A 24,989-nucleotide genomic window follows, 5' to 3' on the forward strand; every position below is an offset into this window, starting at 1 on the left:
GATTTTCGGTTCTAGTTTTGACAAATTCATCATCGATCTATGATTATGATTGCATTGTTTTTAAGCAACAGATTATCTAATCATCATATTTTGGTTTTTGCAATCAGATTGATCATTTTGATGCAATTATTTGTTTGCAATGAAGAGACGATTCATTCTACTATGAAATCCCAAATTTAGTCTAGAAAAACAACACTTGATGAACATTTGACAAATTGTTAAAGTGTTAATTATGGACTTTTGGTGTTACAATTAACACTTTAATAGATTATGTTAGTAACAAATTACATAATTTAAACCACAAGGTGGTACCTGATTGGTTTGAACTTCGCTCCAAAGGTCAAAAGTACCAGGAGGTCTCAGGTTCAAATCCAAGGAGGAATAAAAATCCCCTTGTGGCCACGGAGGTTCAAATGCAATGACTCCGGGCTATCTGCAAAACAGGTGTCGCCCTAGGATTAGTCGGCTCCCATAACGGATTGGATATCATGTTAACAAAAAAAAACAAATTACATAATTTCAACATCAACATTTCACTTAAATAAGTTGCTAATCTCTTAGCAATGGTGAGATGAAAAAAAAAATGTGAAGAATGTATATATAATACAAGTATATAGGAGTAGCAATAAATGCAAATACTGTCGGCATGTTATTCGCCGGTGGACGTACATGAAATTTTTGATTCTTCCATTGACATGTCTTTTCGCACACACAGTTTTTCTATATTTTCAAATCTCTCTCTCTCTCTCTCTATAATTATTGCTTGAATCATACATACTACGTGGTTTTAATTTCTTCCTGTCTCTCTATACACACACATATATAAATATATATATATACATATAATAGATATAGATTGATTTATTTGTAGGATTTTAGAAATGGGGAGAGCACCCTGTTGTGAGAAGACTGGATTGAAAAGAGGGCCATGGACACAGGAAGAAGATGAGCTTCTTGTTGAATACATCAAGAAGAATGGCCATGGCAGCTGGCGTTCGCTTCCTAAGCTTGCTGGTACGACTCTTCTGTTTTAATAAAGTTATTGATAACCCACAGCTTTAGATTTATAAAAAGCTCACAAATCTAATTTTCTATTAATTTAAAACTTTAAGCTCCATCGCCCATTTCTTGTTTTTGGAGTAGGTATAAAATCTAGGGCACTAGTTTTGGTGGATTAGGCAGATATTTTGCCTCAATTTGGTTTTCAAAAGGTGTAAAAGTATCTCCAATAGATTATTCAAAACAGAGAATTGAAATATAAAATATTCAAAAAGAAATTACATGTAACTCCATTTTGAAAAAAAAATATAATATTAATTATATTATTAAAATCTTCTATAGATTTAGTAACATATGTTATGAAAATTAATTTTAAAGTTTTTTTATAAGTAGAAGTGGGAATATAATAAAAATTGTTTTTTTTATCATGAATTGGTAATTGTTTTGGGGGTTTTCTAAAAATTTAGAGAATTTTACACTCTCTTTCTCTTATTTTTTTTCATTTTAAAGATTTGTTGGAGCAAAAAATTTGCTCAAAATTTTTATTTTTTTAATTTTGAAGAATCTGTTAGACGTGCATTATTGTTTTTTTTATAAATTTGCTCAAAAAGTTTATTTTTTTAATTTTAAAGAATTTGTTAGACATGTATTATTGTTTTTTCTAAAATTTGCTCAAAAATTTTGTTTTTTTTTTTTTTTTTAATTTTGAAGAATTGTAGGTATCTTTGAGTTGCAATACAGTTTGAATCAAACAATTAAGAATTCATTAGATTTATGAATATTTAGAAAAATAACTTTATATCTATAAAAAGTTATGAATTTAATTAAAATCTTATTTTTCTTTTGACCCTTTCTTCTCATAAACAAGGATTAGCACTTTTTTGTTCTTTTAGTTAATGTTATTTTGTTACAAATTAATTATTATACCCGTTCAAATATAAAATATAATGTTGATATTAAACAATTTTAATGATTATTTTATATAAAAAGATAATTTATTTCTCATCTGGTTAAGTTTAAATAAATGTTTAAATTTAAAGTGTTCTTTTATTTTCTGTATTTTGAATTACAATATAGATTAATTGTTGTAGTAATAAAACAAAATCTTTATTTTTTTCTATATTAGAGAATCTTAAAGATGCTTTTATTTTTAATTAAGTAGTAATTATTAGTGATGTTTGATAAAACTTGTTAAAAAGAAAACATTTCATCTTTCAAGACAATTGTACATGCAAAGTGTTCATTTAAATATTTTAGTCCACCCCTTGTTTTATGGTATGAAAAGTGTCTTTCTATAACATGGTACAGTTAATACAACTTTATAGCATTTTTTTTATCATAAATGACTATATACTTTTTAGCTAGTTTTCTATGCGTCACATTAGTCAATGTTGCAAGACTTTTTTTTATTGACTTGGATATCCAGTCCGCTATGCGAGCCGACTAATTTCAGGACGACCATCTGCTTTGTAGATAGTCCGGAGTCACTGCATTTGAACCTCCGTGTCCACAAGAGGATTTTTATTCCTTCTTGGATTTGAACTTGGGACCTCCTGGTACTTTTGACCTTTGGAGCCAAACTCAAACCAATCAGCACCACCCATGTGGTTGCAAGACATTTTTTTGCGTCACAAGCCCAGGCTTTAGCTTGTTTTTTGTGCGTTGACGCATGTCCTTGCAGTGCCGCAAGTTGTGGCGTCTCAATTTGTTTTTGCGATAGACCTACTTTTCATTTGAATGCGTAGAAAAATGTCAGCAATTTTAAGAATAAGTGTCTTGAAATGTTCATTTGCGGTTTCTTGATTATTTTGTAAAAAAATATAATGGTGCAACTAAAATAGTAATATTTTTTCTAATATAGTTGTTTGTGATAATAATCCCTAACATTATAATACAAGGTACTATTTGTAGTTTTAAATAGCTTAATTGCATCAACATTATGATCTAGAAATTAGAATAGATATTTGCAAGAGGAAATCAAGCAAGAGTTACTACTTTTTTTAATTAAAATTATTTATTGAATTTAGTAATCATTGATTTCATATTCCTTTGTGTCATCAAGAAAAGAGACAAGTAAATTCGTGGGGTCCATGCATATCTTTTATTGTATGGTGTTTCTTTAAAAGAGTTTGATATAAATGCAACTTATTGGCATCACATGCAACAATGTAATGAAGTAAAAGTACTCTTTTGTTGTATTGTCCATTCTCTCCCTCTCCCTCACCCAAATAATACAACTTAAATCACTTCCTAAAAAGTCATTATTTTATCAACACTTATCTATATGTATTTTATCTTTTTCAGACCTTATTTAATAAAGTCTTTATAAAGTTCCTTTGGTTTAGAAGAAATACAAAATGGATATTAAACTACTAACATGGTTGTTTGTTCGTATAAGTATATTATTTTGAAACCAACTGTGATTAAACCGTTCAAATCACTTTAAAGACCATGGTACACATATACCAAAACTATCAATTGACTGAACAACAGAACAAGTAATAAGTATATATATATCGTTTATATAATCTATTATATCAAAAGTTCAAAAAATAAAAACAACAAATATGTCTTAAAACGACAAAGTAACATATAGATTTCACTTAAAGAGAATCATTTCTCTGACAGTTTTGAGAAAGCTGGAATCGGGAATCACCAAACCAACTAAATAAGTAAAAACCTAAAACATGTATAACTAGGCCTCAAGAATTTTAGAGGCCCTGTTTCTTGTCTGAATTGAAACACCATCAGATACGACCTTGACTGTGTATGTTTTTAAAACTGTTTGAGATGTGTATGTTTTAAAAATTATGTATATATTTGGTTGTTTAGAAAAACATTATTAATGTTGTATACCAAGTAGAAAACATATGAGGTGTATCTCGAAAGCATTTAGGATTTCGGGCCACCATATGCTCCCTCATAGGTTCGTATCTAGTTGTCATTATTTATTATTTTCAACTAATTTTTGTTCCAAAATATTTTCACTTAATCTCAACATAAGTTAAATCTACTTATATGTTTATTTTTACAAATAAAAACCAGTAATATCTAACGGTAGACCTAAAATTTATGTTGAATGAATGTATCTTTAAGGTGGATCAAATGTGTACATAGTCGTGTCTTTAGCTGAATTCCATTGTTTCAGGAGATATTTAAAGTTCTCTTTTGTTTGCCTAGAGATTTTTTAAGTTTTTTTTGGTTGATTTCGAGAGAATTTTCGGTTTTATTTTCTTTAAAATTTGGATGGTAGAACTGGGATATTACTTAATTAATGATGGTGTTTGTATTGGTGGTGGCAGGTCTCCTCCGGTGTGGGAAGAGTTGCCGGCTCCGGTGGACAAATTATCTCCGGCCAGACATCAAACGTGGCCCCTTCAGTCCTGAAGAAGAAAAGCTTGTCATCCAGTTACATGCAATTCTTGGCAACAGGTTGGTTTTCATTTTGTGGGTCCCACTAGTTAATATCGATAAAAAAATATTGAAAAAAGGTCTTATTATCTATATTTGTATATTATTGCTTACTCGTTACTGGCATTTAAAAAATTTATCTTTTCATAAGCCCGGAGTTTTTAGCAAAATGGTCGCTCTATCTTTAAGGTGGAGGTCAGATCTGCATACATCTTACCCTTATTAGACCTTACCTCCAAGTGAGATATACTGTGTACGTTTGGTTAGGTTTATATGACTCTAGAAAACACGAGATAGCTCAATTATCAAAAAACACGAGCCAAGATCGAGCCTACGACTTTCCAAGCGTTGCAAACTACGAGTTGAACCTAAGCTTGGATATTTTTTTTGTGACCTAGCGCAAATTCTCATGCTGCTGTTATAACTTGTACCGTTATGGAAATCAACATAGTTATGGTACAACTAATGAAGCACATATAGTCGTTTTTTTTGTCGTTTTTAACTTTGAGTTTTGTATTTTTCCAGATGGGCTGCCATTGCTGCCCAGATGCCCGGAAGAACAGATAACGAGATCAAGAATCTGTGGAACACACATTTACGGAAACGTCTCTTATCCATAGGCATCGACCCGCAAACCCACGAGCCGACCTCTGTATCCTCGCCTTCAGTGGGCCCACTAAAACGACCCTCAGCCTCGCCTTCCACCCGCCACATGGCGCAATGGGAGAGCGCCAGGATGGAAGCCGAGGCACGGCTCTCGATGGAGTCTTCGGCTTCGGTGTCGGTTCTACTTTCGTCACCTAACAAGAGTACCACCAGCACCGACTATTTCCTACGTATTTGGCATTCAGAAGTCGGTGAATCTTTCCAAAACCTCAACAAGGGGAAGATGGGTTGTTTCAGCCCAGCTTCCCAAACCTCCGAGTCTAACACAACCATAGAGACAGAACCTAAACCGTACCGTGAACCAGAACCACGGCTAGATGGTGTAACTTTCTGCCAGGGATTTACGCGTGCGTCGAGCCCGTGTGAAATGGAAGATTCATCTGATACTTCACTACAATTGTTCTTTGATTTTGCCGGGCTTAATGATATGAGCTTCTTAGAAGCTCATTTCAACTGAAGGTGCGGCAGAAGAGATCACATATGATCTCTTCTGGTGTTGCTTGCTGTTAATGAAGACTCGATGGTTGACTCTGAAGTCTTCGTTGTGTTGTAATCCCATATATAATCACGAACTTGTTAAAAACAACAATCGCTCAAAACTCGTTAACTTACGAAAGAAAGCAGACGATAAGGTTCATCGGATCGTGGCCCGTTGTATGATATTTTGCGGTCATTCCGACATCTCTGTAGCTTTCTTTGCATTCAAGTTTGTTGTTTGTGAACTAAAACATAGTTACAAAACAAGCTATTTAAGAAACAACTTATTCAGTCACTTTCGTTCGTTACTCACGACTTGTTTTGTCGATTGTACATGATTGTTTGGTAGTTGTTTAATGATATAGAAAGTGGCTTATTTAACAAGTTTATGAGAGCGTTATACAAAAAGCTAAGTTTTTTTTTCTTCCAAATATTTATCTTCAAATTAAAAAACATGTTCTTTCCATCTATGAAAAAACTCTTCCAACTTAATCATTTCCATGTATATAGACAGATTAATGCATATAATCAACATTATCCATACAGGACTTGATGAAAAACCAACCAATCATTCCTTTAATGTCCTCCTATGAAACTAACCTTTTACAGACGAAAGTAACAATGAATTGCAAACTACATAAAGGAAAACCGCAATTTCAAAAACACAATAATGAAAGTCGTAATTTTTAACAAATCATAGGGATGAAAATACTGGGTTAAACCTCTCCCAAAACACGTCATCAAAATCTGCTTCCCATCTTTCTCGTTTTTCTGCTTCACGGTGCCTTCATCCTATGTGTTTTCTTCATCGGATTTGCTTTTAGTTTCGTTATCAAAGTTGTTGACAAACGAAATACGTTACTGCATCAAATCTTAGGGCTTTGCGATTAGAAGACTCGCAACTTAAAAGGGTGGTCGTACAAAACCTTAAGAACAAGTTCATACCATGCAGATTCACTTGCTTCACAATGATACAAACAGTTGATTTTTAATCATTGTCTTGCAATTTACTTTTCGTTCACTAAGTGAACAAGTCTGCTTCTACCCTTTTCTTTTACGGATAGCTTCAATCTTTGTGATGTCAATCCGTTTGGGTTTCCAATATTCTGGATTATGTAATCTACCATCTTGAATAAATAAAGATTCAGTTTAATAAGTTTTCGTATATATCAATAAAGTTTTAAACTTTAATAATAAAGATTCAAACTTTATTGAAGTTTTTACTAATACAATCTTAATTTTTTAAACAACAAATTATCTGATAAACGCTAACGCAGAGTCGTCACACTCATCTACCAGGCAAGACTCTCAATCTTCGTCATCACACTTACCAGGTAAGATTCTTAGACCTTGACATATTCATTCGGTAAGGTAAGTGACCTAGTAAACACTTACCAAATAAACGTTTGCATAACTTGCAGTATCTCAATCAATTGACATGTAAGATTATGAACATGAACACCAATTCCAAATGTTTCTTTAACAAGATTTTTATTTTTCCCACCACAAAATCGATTCGAGTCGAAATCAACGTCACAAAACCGATACGCCAAAATAAACCGAAAGTAGAGTGAATTGTGAAAATCTATCTGGGTTGCTTAACTCGGACGAAAAGGTATATGCTCGAAAGGTCAAAACAGAAAAGTCACATCCATCAATGGAGAATGAATGCAACCGAAATCTTTTACCTGTACAATTTGTATTCGAGCGGGAATAAATTACTGTACACATCTAGAAATTTTTCGGGTTTTTTCCTTTAATTTTTGGGCATTTTTTATGCTGCAAGTGTTCCTTCGCTGATTTGATTGTCATCAGTAGAATCTGACAGTTGAGGTTTTGGTTTGACCATGATACGTGAAAACCCGTACCCGAGAGAGCTTCCGCTAATTTCACACAGCTGCACGATGCAACGTTTAATTGAAGAAAAAAGTGTGATCGTTTGCCGGTTGAAGAATTGAGAAAAGATGATAGTGTAGGAAAATTATCAATATGTGACGTTAAAGTGTAAAGATTGGATGTACCTCGGTTAGTTCTGAAAGGTGACGGGATCTGAACTCGTTGATTGTCGCAGCGATTTCCGACATCGGTAATTTAGCCTATCAAAACGAAACGGAAGATTTAAAAGCATAAAACATTATAACTGAGCTAAAAGTTAAACATATATAATTTCGGTAAAAGCTAAAACATGTATAATTGGACCCCAAAAATTTCGGGGCCCTTTTCCGTATCTTACATTAGAACACCCTCTAGCACTGCCCTTCCGCTCAAGCCGGAAGGTCTTTATTGAAACAGCCGCTCTACCCTTTGGGGTCGAGGACATGTCTAAGTAACCCCTCGAGACACTACTTTTGAGTGAATATTAGTTTTGGCGCATATTCAGACCGGCTAAATATTTGACTAGCGGTTAAACGTTTTCACTAAACTTCTAGTTTTTGGTTCATATTTATAGCAGTTATCTTGTAAACAGTAGACAAATATGCAAATATTTAAGATAAAGAAAGAACGTTAAACAATACGTTATGGTTATTATTTAACATGAAGGTTTCCCTTTTTTATGATACCAAACTCGTAAAGTTTAAGGAAGTTTACTCGATTTCGTTTTAAGGTTGTGGGTCCCTTTAGATGATACGAGAAAAAATAATTTCATATGGGACCAAGCGAAGGGGGTGTCGATGACTTTGATAACAGAAACAGCCAGTTTTTCAGTTTATTTCAGCTGTAATCAATTGAATATAACACATATTACTTACTTGTGCAAGAACAGCGGATGCTAACTGCAAACTCGGTTCCAGTGTCTCAGGCACAACCTGCACAGTTTTTTTACTCTAACATCAAAAATGGTAGTCGAGATTTATATAAGATTAACCAACATTAACTTGGAACTCCAATTATGTATAACAAAATTGAAGTTTGACCAAAGGGTCAATGGCCCAACGGTATCTGGGTTACTGGTAGATCCCAAACTCCTTGTGTCTCCAACATATTCTCTAAAATTTCTCCAAAATGGAGAATCAGAATTTAAAATCTTTAAAAGAAAATTACATTCAACTCCACCGGATTCTCTATTCTGGAGATTACAACATTGTATTATTAAAATATTTCATACATTTAATAAAATATTATTTCTCACTCAAAATTTAATTTCAAAGTGTCTTATTGGTGGGAGTATAATAAAAATATCTCTCTCATGGTAATCATTTTTGGGTGGTTCTCCAAATTTGGAGAATTTCACTCACTTTCTTTATTTTGGAGAATATGCTAGAGCAAAAAACTTGCCCAAAATCCCCAAAATCTCCATTTTAGAGAATCGGAGATGTTGTAAGCTCATGTTTGGTTTGAAGGATTGGATTGGATTTGGAGAGATTTGGAATTGAATTCCATTTCAATCCCATGTTTGCTTTAAAGGATTTCCGGGATTTGAAATCCCACAAACATAGGATTTTGAAATCCCAAACGCTCCCTAAGGGTTCAAGGTGGGGTGTGCTTGTATTACCATTTCCAAGCTCATATTTAGTTTTTCAAATTTAGCATATATGTCTTTCTCTCTCTATCTATTTGTATTGCAATCGTTAACTAATTGCTCATATCTAGTCTTTCAAGGTTTAGCATGTCTGTATTTCTCCCTTTCACATACTTTTCACTAGCCGGGGGTCTTCGAAGTTCAGGTTTGCGTACATCTTACCCCCACCCCACCTCTAGGTGGGATATACTGGGCTCTTTTGGTTTGATTTGGTTTATTGCTAATATATAAGGTTCATAGAGGCTAGAATTAAAGAACGGGAATAAAGATAGGCTGGTAACGGAAAAATACCGCTGTTGCCCCCGCCTTCTCCAAATTGAGTCCATGATCAACATCATGAGCACGCACAAAAGTTTTCACATTAGGGAAGTACTTGCTGAGAGCCCAGACGGTTCTATAATTTGCACCAGGAGTATCTAAAGTTATTGCTGCAGCACAAGCTCTTTCAGCTCCGATCTTATGCAAGACCTGGTAGTTCAAGTGCACAAAAGAACGTCAGACTGAGGACCTGGTAGTTCAAGTGCACAAAAGAAGGACAGACTGAGGACCTGGTAGTCCTTGGCCTCCTAGGAGGTCAAGGGTTCAAACCTCACAAAAGGTGAGGAGGGTCTGTGAGTTTAGTTGTTCTATTTGCTGTATATAAATATTATATACTTAAAAAAGAAAGAACGTCAGACTGAGGACATGGAAGTTCAAGTGCACAAAAGTAAGTGTATACTTCCCAATTCTACTCTTGACTATGAGATGGAGAAATTCATTACTTTACTCCCTCTATTATCAAGGGTAAAATTGTCATTTAGTTGATTGTAGTAATTATAGGTTTCTGAAACCATGTGTCTTTTTCACTGGTGTTCACATATACACCCTCCGTCCCAAAATAAATGTCCAAAATGAAAGACACAGTTTTAGAAATATGTAATTATTACACTTTTGAATCAACTAAATGACAATTTACCCTTTATATAGAGGGAGTAATGAAATTCTCCGTCTCATAATTAAGGGTAGAATAGAAAAGTATACACTTTTGAAAGTGGATAGTTATTTTGGGACAAAGTAAAAATAGAAATGTGGACGCTTATTTTGGGACGGAGGGAGTTAAAGAAATTAGCAGCTTCACCTCTCGACTGCCAGCATCTCCAAAATACACAGGAAGATCAAGCGCACGTCCAACTGCTACTCGATCACTGATATCACAAAAACCTTAGATGTCAATCAGCTAGTTATATACTTTCGGAAATGGTGTAAACTAAAAAGCACATATTCACAGATATAAATTGATTTTTTTAGTTATATTTTTTTGGCAGCATGTAATTTGATTGCTGGACATGGTCCAAAGTTCATAACATGTTGAAAAATAAACATAAACCTGATAATAAAAACGAAAATGAAAGTTCTCTTTTCTAATAATTGGTTTTCCTCTTCTTTTTTGAGGTTGTGGGTGAACAAACCATAACTTAGTCAGGCAAACCACAAGGTAGGACAATTTATCACCTGCTTTCTCTCTTCTTTTCTTTTAATTTCCAAACTTTAACTTAAAAAGCGAAGTTACAGAAGAATAACAGTAACATAATCTATGGTTGCTGAAATTTTGTTAATAAGAAAAAAACAATCTTTTTTCAGAGTATCATTTTTATGATAAAGGGTAAAATTTTAAGTACTCCCTCTGTCCAAAATAAGTGTCCACATTTATATTTTAGTATGCCGCAAAATAAGTGTCTACTTTCCCATTCTACCCTTAATTATGAGCTGGAGAAAATCTGTAGTATTAAGGGTAAAATTGTCTATTAATTAACTAAAAAGTATAATAATTACACAGTCGTAAAACTATGTGCCTTTTTTGTTGTGGACATTTATTTTGGGGGTGGGGGAGTACTGCATACATAGAAGAAAGTTATCACCATTTATAAGAAATTCAAACAGAAAATGGACAAGACAGAAAAACCATCATTCCAAGTGTCCCAACCTATCTTTGTAACCGTTTTTATTATTACAAAATCAGGCTCCATATTTGAATGGGAAAGTAGACACTTATTTTGCGTTAATGCAGTCTCGATTACATTTACCAGTATTTTAATCATTTTCAACTTAACCTAGCTTTCACTTTGGGGCGGATGAAAATACATCGAATAAGAAATTATAGACGATGCAAGAAGATGTATTTAGACAATGATTTATAAATAAATATGCAGAGATGTGTGTCTTCATGTGAGATTCACTAAGGGCATGTTTGTTAGCAGCTTAATGAGCTTAATGAGACTCCCCGCTTATATGCTCAACTATATATGACTGTTTGGTAGTGGCTTAATGATATAGAAAGTGGCTTGTTCAATAAGCTTCTAAGGGGGAGCTTTAAGCAGAAAGCCAAGTTTTTCCGAAACCTGCCCCTCCCAATTAAAAAACAAGCTCTTTCCATCTATGAAAAACCCTCCCAAACAAAAACATTTCCAATCTAAACAGACAAATTAATCCACACAGACAACTTTATCCATACAGGACTTAATGGAAAACCAACCAAACAGCACCGAAGTTTGTTTGGTTTGGTTTGCTTTGGTTTTGTTTTCTGAAGAGATGTGCAGATGCATGTGATAGTTGGATGGAGAAGAGACAGTTAATGCAGAAAAGTAAAAAAAAAAACTCCATACCTCCTCACATCGAGAGCAACGAATGGAATTAGTCTTTCAGAAAGAAGCTGAGCAATGATCTGAAAGAACCAGAAAGTTGGAAATAATATTACAAACCACCACATTATGTTCATATGCATCTTATGGACTATTAGTAACAAACATGATTGAAGATTATGCTATACCTGTCCTACTCGTCCGAAACCACATATGATGATATGATCCTGCAAATCATCGGTCTGAAAACAGGATCAAAAGAGCACAAGAAATAAGCCACGAGGAAATGATTTGATCCATGTAGGTGGTGCCAAAATCACATCATAGGAAGATAAATCTACATATGTGGAGAAACAAGATCTTATCGAGAAACAAAGAATCAAGCCTGAACAGAGATCACGTACATAGAGGAAAAGTGAAAACATCATATTTAGTAACGGTTTTGAAGTCCCATGGGCCAAGTGGTGATACGGCATGTAGAATGGCTCCAGAGTAATTTAACATCTATTTCCTATTTGATTAGAGAACAGGAATTTATGCACTCTTAACTTATTTTTTTCATAAATTCACTTGAAAGCAGATTACATGCTGAGAACGACTGAACAATGATCGAAAATCAACTTTCTATCTACTTGATTAAAATACAGAATTTACCATAATGTGTGTGTCTTTGCATGAAAGAGAGCATATGGTTCATCCCAGTAAAAGCAGCTAACCATGTGAATACATCTCTTATTTCAACAAGCTATTTGGAGCCAGGGTTGGGTTCCGGTGAGAATGGAAGTTATGGTGAGAAGGGTGAGAAGGGATCTCCACCCTTGGATCAACCCTAATTGAAGATCAACAATAATGCGGTGCACCACGATGCACCAGATCAATCCCCATGAGAAGCGCAATTCATGGGACGGGGGTGAAATAAAAAATGATCAAGGGTCCAAATCCCTTCTTACACTTCTTACTTAACTCCTATTCTCACGATCCTTCGTCTTTGGAGACATGTATATTTGGGAAAACTAATTTGTATGATCCCATAAAAAAAACGACAATGCTTGTGCTAGCACTATCACGCTCACACAGGCCGCTATGGGTCGACCCATGGGACCTACCATATCTAGCGTGGCACTATCCATTTGTGAGAGAACACAAGTTAGGCACACCCCATAACATTTGCATAAGAGAAACACTGCACATACAAAAGATTATGCTCTTGACTCCTATAACGTCAAATGGCAGACTAGCAGTAGAATATACTCGGGAATATTACCTCACTCTCTACAGGTAATAAGCTACGAACGTCTTGCTGCTCAAAGCGTGATGCTATCAACTGGCCTCCAGCAGCTAACCATGGTGTGATGGCCATTGAAATCCCCACCACGAGAAACAGCAAAGAAGACAACTGAGAAGTCATGATTCCCTGAAAAGAACATAAAGTGGAAGTGATATACATAACACAAATACTTCCAGTTCCATAAACTTAAGTACAAATGACGCTTATCTACAATCTCGAGAGATGGATGTATCTATACCAACATGAAAGTGAACTTTAAGAAAAAAACCAGCACCAGGGCATCTGTTTGCAAGAGAACTATACCCAGAAGTGGGAAAAGGATGTGAGGAGACATTTGTTCCGGATAAATCCAAGATTGGACCATATGACCTTCCTTGAGAAGGGTGGATGATTGGGTTGGAGGGAGGGTGGAGTTAGGAGGGGGGTAGGCCGGTGCTGGACCCCCCCCCCCCCCCCCAACTGTTGGACTTGCCTACCATTATATAATATTATACCACATCCCATCAATCCACAGATTTAGCCTCTGCGACCATCCATTTCCACAAGTTTCCAACTACAATCGAGCGTCAAACTCTTCCAGTTCCTTTGCAGACTGTAGAAACTATACCCATAAGACTGATCTAACTTCTTTGATTTGCCATCAACAAAATTAAATTTATGAAGAAAAGGAGGAAGAAGAAAAATCCAATTCAACATGCTTTATGCTATAACCAGTTAGCTCCAAAAGGCTTCCTCCTAACAACTTGCACTACCTTAATCTATCAGGTATAGCTACACCCAGAAACTGAAAACAATATAAGGAAAAGGAAGATGCTTTGGTGCTTCCATACATATATGTGAAGTCACAACATTAATACCAAGGTATTGACAATAAAGCAGTAAACACTCAGACAACTTAGTTCACTAAAGCTCACCTGATTGACAGCTTCACCAAATGCCACAAATGCAAATTCTCCACCAGGTGCAAGCAGAAGACCAGCTCTGATTGCAGATATCAATGAGACACCAAAAAGCCTACCAACAACAACCACCAGTGTGGTCTTGCCAGCAATCAGAAGTGCTAACGAACCCATAATAACAGGAAAGTTTGAAACAAGAAGTTTTGGATCAATCGACATTCCAACCTGAAAAAGAATTAATGTTGTCAATGATTGCAAAGGCATAGTAAATAGGTTTGGTATCTATAAAATGTCTAACCCTAAACCAGGCATTTGACAGTCAATTTTCCCCCAGTTTCTGGCATCAGGAAGCTAGCATAATCTTCTTGTTGTTGAAATACCAAGCATGAATAAGAGCCAAAGACTCCACATCATAGTGACAGAGAAATTACATTAAGGACTTTCATAACCCACAAGATGTTTCCGATACAATTTCTCATGGGTTTCTTCTTATAAAGAAGAGTTTCACTGAGCTCCCTTCTTTCATAATCAATCAGTATCAACGTGTGCAATTGCTAGATAAGCGAGTGAAAAATATAATAAACTTATAACTAAACCAAACGAACCCAATAAATACCACACCAGATAGGGTTTGGGAAGGGTAAGACGTGCGCAGACCTTTCCTCTATTCCAATTTCCAAGGAGTAGAGACGTTGTTACCGTGAAGACTCCATCTTGAGGAAAAGGTATAATATAGAATTTTGAGGAGGTTTAAGAAATGAACTTTTGAAGAGTTAATGAAGGGTTTGAGACAAACTTGGAAGGAAGAAAGGCTTGGAAAAATAGGGCAAGTACGCACAATAAACGACATGAGAAAAGATTAAAACAAGTAAGGATATTAAAAGCATAAGGAGAAGTATGAAACAACTAAACAACCTAAAACTACAGAGTATGGTAAAACGTTAGAACAAGTAAGTGAACCAAAAGACCCCATCCTGGGTAAACTTGCACAAAAGCTACTCCTCACTACTCCCAAAGAATCCGCCTATCTATCCTAGGACAATGATACCTAGTTGTCGGCTCTCTAACCTTCCCCCATCCCACCCTCTACCACTCCAACCCCCTCCCCGGACGACATTAACCACAAGTCCTTACACAAAATCTACCAACTTAGTCATGCATCTCCAAGAACTCCTATTTGAGGTCATGTATTTGGATATGCCTAAAGCTACAATGTCCAGAATTTATATTATTAGAATTTAATTTCTAAAACCATCTCCTTCTATTAGATTCATACCAAATCTAATCAGCCACTTCCTGTAAAGGCTTTCAGCCTTGAAACACCATCCCAATATCAAGATCTCATGCACTTGGTTCCCTCTCCATACATTAAGACAGTCAAGTTTGCAACACATACCGTCATGAAGAAGAGGCCTAAAAGAAGCCCACGATATGGAGCAATATCTGATTCAACCTGCAAAGAGAATTCAGTTTCTGCTAGTAGCAAACCAGCCAAAAATGCACCTAGAGCCATGGAAAGGCCAGCCTGTTCCATTTATCATGAGAAAAAGAACTATTAGTGCTAAAGTAATTTTCAAATATAATCATCAATATCACAAGTCTACTCACCCTGGCAGTAAGGAGACTAGTTCCCAGGATAACTAGGAGAGTATTTGCAGAGAATATCTCGGCATTTTGCATCTCTGCAATTTGCTTGTATATCGGGCGAAGCAACTGCAAGAGCAAGTGGGATATAAGCTAACAACTCCCCACAAAATGTATTGAAATTTCTACCAATATACTTTGTCAAGGTGCCAAATGCGTCATAGTGAGCTGAATGCTTAACAGGTTAACGTTAAGCATGTTTTCATATGATTTAACATGGGGTCTTCCAGGGACCATAGAAAAATCTTTTTGGTCCATGTCATGGGGAAGCAACTAAGAGGGTAAGATCCTTTTCTTACACTTCTATCAGAGTATCGACAGCCATTGAAGAAAACGTTGAGATGACAAGATTAATATATAGCTCCTTATATAAAAAAAATCGCAATACATTCTAAACTGCCAGCTTATTTAGGTCACCCATGCCTTAAAGCTTATGTACCCAAGGAAATTATTACAGAAAGATACAAGTCAAGAGTCAAGACTCAAGTTACAAATGCAGTGTCGGAAGCTTAAATTATTCAACCACTTGATTCGATAATAAATTTCACAAATGCATAGAAACTTACCAAGCGTCCTCCAGCAATAATGGCGCTAATAGCAACAAGTGCCTTGACAGCAGCCAATCCAAGAGCTTCAGCAATTGCTTGGAAGCCGATCTGAGAACATAAAAAGATTGTTTGTCAAAAAAGGAGTTAGAGCTATGTGATCCCTGATCAGGTTACAAATGAGAAATTGATACAAGAAGTTACAGCTGTGAGACCAGGTTAGCAATTTACTTCTAAGTTAAGAACAAATAGCTCAGGGTTAACAGATATACATTCAAAGAGCACGTATAGCAGTATTAGCATCAAAGAATAAACAACATGGGTAGATTTAGAGCAGGAAATATCCATTAGATGAATGGTATGTGTTATTAAAAATACTTACCCCTCCTTTTGACGAATTCGGTGAAATAAGAGGTATGAGAATCAGCAAAACCACTACAGCTAGATCCTGGCAAAAAGGGGACAAAATAGCAGTCGGGTTGAAAAGGTATCGGCGTACAGGTTAAAACTACAAAATAGCATGATTTCTTCCGCTGTTATAGGAAATAGAAGGGACATAAAGAAATGATAAGATCAGAATTGTAGAAAACCATTCCATATGGAGTCCATAGTGGAGAAACAATGATCCCTATTACAGTGGACCCTAACCGAGTAATGCACATGCAAGTGCCAGGTTACAATGCCCAGGTGGTGTTTTTGGATAAACAAGTAGATAACAGATGAGCGGGAATTATATAACACAATACTTGCTCAACCAGAAGATCTGCAACCTGTCCTACTTATCATAACTCAAAATCAAAAGGCATGAATGAATGACGCATTGAATAGCCAGTATTTCAAAAAGAAAAAAAAATTACTCCCTGGTCTCATAATAGATGCAAATAACTCTTCCAGGATGTCCTTTACTATATGCACAATTTATACTCGGTTACACCCATAAGCAGTTACTCATATCACTTGCTTTGATGTGCATTATTCCACCACCATAATTATCATTAACCTTTCGCTTTTTGAGATGTGCTTTGGATAATCAATTTTAATCTCAAAACACTTTTCTAAATGCTTGTGCAAGACCACTTGTAGCAGCTACTGTGTATCCGCGAGTATATAAGAACCACAATTTCATCAAAGTCATGAAACCAGCATGAACTTAGCTCCCCAACCAACCATTTACCCGGTAGATGAGAGAAAGTAGGGCGAAGAAGGTGTGAGAAGTAGAGATATAGAGAGGGAGCACAGTTAAGGAAGGAGCAAGAAAACATAGAATACCTGAAAAAGTAGAACAGAAAATGTAGCTCGTCCATGACGTGATGTGCTCTCACCTCGTTCCTGCAAGACCTGCAAGTGGAAGATTCATATTGAATTAATTAATAAGCAACGTTAAAAAGGAAGTGATAGCAGCATTGGCTAGATCTCTTAAGAGACATAAAAACAAGTTTCCGTGAACAAGGGTGTGGTGATAGTTTAGTACTTAGGGTATTCTAGTCATCCTAGGTTGTTAAGAACCTACCTTGGATAACATTTCTCCGAGTTAAGTTAGGTATATAAACCCACTCAGAAATTCGAAACTTCACTATAAAGTTGACTGCTTAAACTACAGAAACATAGTAGTGCTTCACCGTTTCTGTAAGGCCCAATGTAATGATTGTATATCTCTAATATAAAGATAGATCCACTGTCTCACAATGACTCTCTTACTCTCCTACTCTCCTACATGTATACGCGCATGGTCTTAAAAATCATTTGAGGCATACGCCTTGAGGAAACCGCACCTGAGGCGGCGCCTGATCCTGGACGAGGCTTACGCGTTGGTTCAGTGAGGCGTGAGGCATGAGGCGTTGTCGAGGAGTACGCCTTAGATGATCTGCTTTGCTAATGGTTTTTTGGCTTTTCTATAAGCTCTATGGCAGTATTAATACTTCTCTTTGTAGGATAAATGTCTTCTTGTTTTACAAAACTAAAAGGCAAAGCCTAATGGCCCCAATGTGTAATTTCAGTATTCTAAAACCCAAAAAACTTGTGCTTTTTCTCCTCTTAATTAAAAAGTGTGGGTCAATCTTCCTCTTCCTCCAAGCCACCAATTTTTCCACACCCTCTCAGCCTATCTCACGGTTTCACTCTTTCCTCTATCAAGAACCACTGAACCAGCGCCCTTAGTACTTTAGTATTATATATTGTATATAAATGTTTATATATATATTTGTGTAGTATATATACATATTTTGGGGTATATATATTTCCGCGTGGCTTACGCCTCGGACCGCCTCAGGGCTTACACCTCGCCTCGAGGCCCGATTCCACCTTTTAAAACCTTTTATACAGGGCAAATATATAGGATCCAGACTAAGACATGTTTCAATATTACAACTAAACGAGGCTAGGTTTTCATTTATTTAGATGATCTTCCAGATAGACCAGGGGAACAACGCATGCTCATTTCCAAATTACAACAACGCTACTAAAAATGTCAATGACGATAAAAAGAACTACCAAAGTTGCAAACAAAAGGAAAAATAATTGCAGTCATTTCATTTATGCTACTGATGATTACCTGGAGGACAACAGCAGTGGAAGATAAAGCCAGGCCATTACCAATGACGATTGCAGCTGGCCCTAGCTGTCCACAGACAATATGGGCAACCAAACCAACCACAGCAGCTGTCACCAAGACCTGCATCAACAAGGGCTTAGATATTGGGAGTGATACAGTAAAAACAAAGAATGATGCAGGCTTGTTGGTGATTATGAAAACAAATCTTCGCAATTACCTGAGCGGACCCTAATCCAAAAACATATTTCTTCATGGAACTCAACCTTTCAACAGAAAGCTGCACAGAGTGTACACTTTCAAGCTTCAACTTTCTTCGGATACAGATGCAAGAACTATAGATAAACTTAAATCAGACTTAACGTATACTAACCTCAAGACCAATATTAAAAAGCAAGAAAACAACTCCAAATTCAGCTATTGCTTTTGTAGCATGTACATTGCGTATAATTGAAAGACCATATGGTCCAATCAAGATGCCAGCAGTCAGATACCCAAGAACAGGACTACCTAAATATGCACAATTGGATGGAAAGCAAACCATTAGGTGACGACCACCTGTATCTCTACATGCATAGAATGTTCTAAACTTGGAAAATATGAATTAACAAGATTCAAATACAAATGACTGATAAACAATATTTTCATGACATGATCTACAAGTATATAGCAGAAAGTCGATTGATATTTTGACAAACATTTTGAACAGCAAAGCATATACTAAGACACAAGCTGACAGTACTAACAGAAATACATCAAGAACAGTGTTCCGTCTCCACTGCTAGTTGGATAAACTAAAATTTTAGTACCTCCAGGAAGTTTCTGGAATATAGGCACAAAGATAACACTGGCGAGTAACAACCATACAATGTCCAACAAGGAGGCTTCTTCTTCATTTATCTGAATAGATTGAACAGCAATCAGTAAACACAAAGATAATATTAAATAGCATTCACTTGCCAACTTGAAGACTACGGCAGATAATACAAGTCAAATGAAGGACGGCATACCTCTTGATGAGGAAGCTTCTCAATTAGCTTTTTGACTCTCTTCGGTAAATTCCTTATATGTCTGACCAGTGGCTTAGCATTTGACGATACTTCATCAATACTGGTGGTGATAATGTCAGGTTGTTGAAATAGTTTGTGGATCCGTTCTTCTCGTTTAGCATAAAAAGCAAAACTGACATGTACATAAGCATCATGTGAAAAGAGGAGAACGATGTAGCACCAAATATTTAAATATAAGAAGGCATTAATAATAAGCATGCCTTCTATTCCATTTATTTTCTTTTGAATAACTGAGCTAGAAGGAAATATTTACCCTGCACCAACAAGCAAAGCGCCAAGCACCAGCTTAGGTATTTGCGTTCTTGTGGAATCGATTAGCCACTGGAAAATTGAAGTTGGGGTAAACTCGGTATCATCCTCTGCAGAAGAGAAAAATGATGCTGGAAAGAATCGAGAGGATTTCTTCAATAATGTTTTAGGAGAATTCGATGGTGAGCTGTCCTTGGTCAAATCCTTATGTGTTTCTGGCTTTTTTGTTTGATTCTTCGTCTTTTCTGCATCATATTCAATCTCTTTTGATGGTAAATTTGGTTTTCCATTCTCTTGGTCACTTTCATCAGAAAATCTCGACTCCTCAAACATTTGGCTAGGAGTACTTAACTGGCTATCTGGTACATCCTCATTGATTAAAGATCCCTCAATCGATATATCGCTGTATCTCTCAATTACCTCAACTGAATTTCCTTGAATGGCCTTGTCCTCACCATATGGATCCTCACTTGATGCCAGTCCTTGAGATGACAACACATTCTGGGAAATGGAACTTTCAGTATTATCCACATGGGAGACGGAATGCATTTTCTCAGCTTTCTGCAACATGATCTCAGCATCATTAACACGTTTTGTAGCCTCGAGTTCAAAAGCAACAGCTTGCTCTGCTAAAAGCATTATATTTGCCACATCCTCCTCAGCTCTCAAAGCATCCATTTCTGCTTTCTGCGCAAGATCTTTGAGCATGTCCACTTCTCTTTGCAATGCATCTTTCCTGTTCTGCAACTGAATTAATGCTCCCTCACAATTTGACAAAGTCACACAACACTCTCTTGCATCTTCCTGAGCAACAAAGACAGCTTCCTCTTCTTCTTTCAATGGATTCAACTTCTCTACTTCGCTTTCATGCTCTGAAGAAACATTTCTTTCTTTTGCAATTTCTAAGGAATCAAGCGCCACACTAAACCTAGCCTCCGACAAAGATAGAGCCATTGTTGCTCTCTGAACAGCTTCCTTAGCAGCAATCTCTTCATTTGCAATCTCTTCAATAGAAACCAAAGCTGAATTGACATTATCCCAAGCATTGGAAGCTTCATCCTTTAATGCTATTGCTGACTCCGATATCCTTTGAGCCTTCTCTTCAAACATGGTACTATTGAGTTGGGCTATCTCCAACTCCTTAAGTGCCTTCTGCAACACTTTTGTCAATTCATCTAGACTTAGATTCTCTACTTCCTCTTCTTCTCCCTCACCACTTGATTCATGCATCTTCTCTGAACCAAAATTAGTTTCCCCTGTTGAGTTCTCTCCACTACTACTTTCAATAAACTCAACATCCCTCCCGTTTCCATCTATATATGCAATTGAATCATTTCCCTGACAAGATGCCTTTACTCCTCTTGATGTCTTAGGTATACAAACAATGCATTTCGATTTACTATAACTCCACAAACAACTGTTCAATTCACCTCCAGATATATTACTTGAATTAACAACACTACGACTTGACACTATCAATTTCTTCAACTTCTTCCTAGGACCAACTTCTAACACAAGCCGTGTATTGCCAAACAATTTATAATTAAACCTGGACCGCACAGGCAGCTGCTTTAACACTCTACAACTAGTACCTTCAGTGCCACGGATATGGAAACTACATGAGATGTCCATATCTACTTTTCTTCTTCACTTTCTAACTCCTAATTGAGAGTCAAAGCAACCGTCTTTCTGCTGTCATCATTCATCTGTTGAAGCAAATTGATTTAACACAATTAAGAATAGACTCAAGCTTGATCATCCAAAGACGTAATTCAAAAAAAATGACTCAAATTACATTAAAGAAGTTGCATCATACTACTACTTCAAAATTGGAAACAAGTGAACTACTCATAGGCAGGAAATAAAATGGCTTTGTATGCTTGCCTTAAGAATTAAATTTCAACCATCAAAAATCCAATCTTGTAATCAGACTTCAATATCACTTAAATGTACCTCAAAAGCCGGATTACTGGAATTTTAAGCAAGATCAAGTTATGTTGCTTTAAGTACAGAAACAAACACATGCTATATATTGCATTATATATGTGCTTGAAATTCCAAATTTTAATCATCCCAAGTCTAATTTGTATAACTGGATTCCAACAAAAGTCAGATGTACCCAAAACCTCTACTACTTTAAGTTGAGCAAATCTTCCATCAAAATCACACACACATTCCCATATGGATGAATACGTGTGTGTGTGTGTGTGTGTGTGTGTGTGTTTAAATAATGCAAATCTCAACCATGAGTAGACCGTACATAATATAGCTCAGTATCTATCAAATTTGACCTAAGAACTCGACTATTAAAACTTAAAACTATTCATCGAAAATACAAACCTCAAAATACCAGACCCCCACAGTAACCTGCATGTGTGAACGACTATATACACATGGACGATCTTTATATCAAATTTCAATCATCCAAAATCCTAACTTCCCTTAGTTCGATTTCAATATTCATTATAAGTAGCCTAAAAACATTTCAACCATCAATTACTTACAGCTAATCAAGTAACCATTATACATTCTACTTCAAAATGAACACCAAAGGAATTCCTGTATACATATTCGTGTAGCTACATCTCTATAAATGTATGACAAACAGGCACCAACATAAACCTACAACGTCCATATGCAAATGCGTGTCCGAAATATCAAATTTTCAATAATCCAAAATCTGATTTCCATTAGGTTGACTTCAATATTCATTACATATTCCCTATAAAAACAGTACAACAATACGTATTATCAAGCTTCCATTATACATTCTATTTCAAAATAAACATCAATATATATATATATATGTATGTATGTATATGTGTAACTAGAGCTGCATAAGTGTAGGCAGATGTGTAAGATCTTACTGATCGATCGTGACATGAGTGGTAGAATTGGAAGCTTGAGCTCGAAAATATCAATGGCGGATTTTTTGAGGGAAAAAATTAGGTTAAAAATGGAAAAGATGAAGGGGATGATGACGTCAGCCTCTCAGGTGAGAGGGGTGTGCACAAAAATAAAGAATATACGAAAAGATGCCCCCTGCCGTTTAAATAGAAAACCAGATTCAAAAGCAAAATTCATTCAATTTGTAATAATATTTATAGAAATTAATATCTGGACAAAAAGTTGATTACCGAAAACCTTAACGGGTAGGTATGGCAACAGGGTGGGGATATGGCGTGTTTTCTAATCCCGGTTCCGGTTTCTATGAAATGCCCCCCGGCCTCGGCCCCAACGGACGGTTTATCTTCTGGTCAAACCCCGTTCAAACTCCGATCCTCGTCTCTGATCAAGACCTAATTTTAGAAAATAATATATATATATATATATGTATATAATATATTAGAAGGATACTCATGCAATATAACGAGATACATCGAGATAATGTTTCGTTTTATTTTTTGTCTATGTCGATATAATACGATTTTATGTGGTTTTGAGAAAGCGATAATGTTTATATTCATTAAAATTTGAAAAAAAAAAATATCTCGATATTAATATCAAATTAACTATTTATAATTTCTCGTTTTTTATGTAATTTCTTTCAAAAAAAATTATTATAATTTAACTTAGGTTTAATAACGAAATAATTTATTTTTAGTTTAATAATATAATTTTTATAATGATAATAATTAAGTATTTTGTTATAAGTATAACTCAATTATTATTCTAATTATAGTTTAGATTTTTTATATTTAAAATGAGATATTTATCATGTAGTTGATTATGTTTATCTGCACTTAGTTACACGAATTCAAACATAAAGSTTTAATAAGTTGTAATTATGCATAATTTACTTGTAACCTCGAATTTTAAGTAATATGTATCAATAAACAGTACTTCATGCATAAAAAATGGTTTTAAAGAGTATTTGTCAAATAATTTATAATATAGTATAGATATACATGTATTAATAAAATTATATACCGGGTACGGGCTGGTCAGGGGATACGCTACCCGGCCCCAACCCTGGTTTGAGTCTACCGAGGATCCCCGGCCTCGGTCCCGAGACCCTTTTTAGCGGGGAATCCCTGTTCCCATTCAGGTCGGGTGAGCCGGGTTCCCCACGGGTCGAGGCAAATCACCATCCCTATTAACCGGTCTCATATGAAACCCATCTTTAAGAACATCAATGTTAGCGGAGGCTGATTCAGGAGGGTATTTTTGTGGTTGCACCGTATCACACAACCAAACAAAATTGTAGCAGCCTTAAGAACCTTAGAACAAAATTACACTATATCTGAAAGATTTTGTGGTTGCACGGGTACCCACTGGAACCCCTTAAATCGCCCCCTGAATGTTAGGGGCAATTTTTGCTGGTAGTCAACTTTTTGCATATATTTTTTGGCTTACTCAACAGTTAAGGCTAGCAAAGGCCTATTATTGAATTCAGACCTGTCGTGTATTTAGGGAAAATCACTTCGCCCATTTGTCAACTCAGCTATGCATCAGAGCCTATGAAAATTAATATTTTTCTAATATGATGATTAATTATTATTATTTTCTTCAAATAAGAGACCGTTTACTAAACACTTACCAGGTAAGTGTTGATCGGGCAACTTTCCTCACCTGATGCACATGGCAAGAGCCGAAAATCTTACCCGGTAAAAGCGATGATAAGGATAGAGAGTCTTACCCGGTAAGTGATGGTGAGGACTCTTACCCGAGTAAGCGTTTACCGGGTAAATTTTTGCATACAATACCCTTTTTCGTATACTACAATCTTATATGATAAAATAGATTATGGTGTTGACTCCTACTGGAAAGCACTTACCGGGTAAGTATTTAGATAAACGGCCCCTAAGTATTCGTATCGTAAAAATGCACACAATTTTTAAAAAATATGTAATTACAGGATGATCATTTGAGAACCCATAGAACTGTGAGAATCCTGAGAATCCTGAGAATATATGAAGTTCTCATTTATTCCCCGATGTAATTATTACACTTCTTTTAATTAGCTAAATGTCAATTTTACCCATGATAAGTATAGTGAGCAAGGAATTTCTTCATTTTGTAATTAAGGGTCAAAATTGGAATGTAGATACATAA

The 24,989-nt window shown here is 35.8% G+C and overlaps 2 protein-coding genes across 2 annotated transcripts in view; one reads left to right on the plus strand and one right to left on the minus strand.

The window, feature by feature from the left end:
• Window positions 1-10,606, plus strand: part of LOC112528915 (transcription factor MYB41-like) — a 10,980-nt gene extending 374 nt beyond the window's left edge. Inside the window, exons 2-5 of the mRNA XM_025139947.1 lie at window positions 872-1,014; window positions 4,302-4,431; window positions 4,936-5,518; window positions 10,473-10,606. Of these exons, the coding sequence (XP_024995715.1) occupies window positions 882-1,014; window positions 4,302-4,431; window positions 4,936-5,518; window positions 10,473-10,526 (900 nt within the window). The 5' untranslated portion in view covers window positions 872-881 and the 3' untranslated portion in view covers window positions 10,527-10,606. The remainder of the gene's footprint in view (window positions 1-871; window positions 1,015-4,301; window positions 4,432-4,935; window positions 5,519-10,472) is intronic.
• LOC112528914 (K(+) efflux antiporter 2, chloroplastic-like) lies at window positions 7,027-22,915 on the minus strand. Its single transcript, XM_025139946.1, has 21 exons — window positions 22,802-22,915; window positions 19,939-21,640; window positions 19,626-19,797; window positions 19,425-19,515; window positions 18,989-19,125; window positions 18,836-18,895; window positions 18,619-18,738; window positions 17,337-17,405; window positions 16,450-16,515; window positions 16,089-16,178; window positions 15,487-15,591; window positions 15,275-15,403; window positions 13,894-14,103; window positions 12,956-13,105; window positions 11,880-11,933; window positions 11,716-11,774; window positions 10,191-10,257; window positions 9,365-9,541; window positions 8,304-8,360; window positions 7,575-7,649; window positions 7,027-7,450 (listed from the first exon to the last, which is right to left on the minus strand). The coding sequence occupies exons 2-21, from the start codon at window positions 21,564-21,566 to the stop codon at window positions 7,328-7,330; spliced, it is 3,639 nt and encodes a 1,212-aa protein (XP_024995714.1). The 5' UTR covers window positions 21,567-21,640; window positions 22,802-22,915; the 3' UTR covers window positions 7,027-7,327.
• Window positions 22,916-24,989: the final 2,074 nt, after the last annotated feature.

This window comes from Cynara cardunculus (assembly GCF_001531365.2).
Source record: "Cynara cardunculus var. scolymus isolate 2C chromosome LG 16, CcrdV1, whole genome shotgun sequence".
Lineage (NCBI taxonomy): Eukaryota > Viridiplantae > Streptophyta > Magnoliopsida > Asterales > Asteraceae > Cynara > Cynara cardunculus.

What these genes read in the sequence shown, in the direction of transcription:
- LOC112528914 (XM_025139946.1), bottom strand. Translation starts at nt 21,566, where the DNA reads ATGGACATCTCATGTAGTTTCCATATCCGTGGCACTGAAGGTACTAGT. An exon ending in TTGGTGAAGCTGTCAATCAG is followed by an intron (nt 13,106 to 13,893) that starts GTGAGCTTTAGT and finishes TGTTCTTTTCAG; the next exon opens with GGAATCATGACTTCTCAGTT. An exon ending in ACCTTTCAGAACTAACCGAG is followed by an intron (nt 7,451 to 7,574) that starts GTACATCCAATC and finishes TGCATCGTGCAG; the next exon opens with CTGTGTGAAATTAGCGGAAG.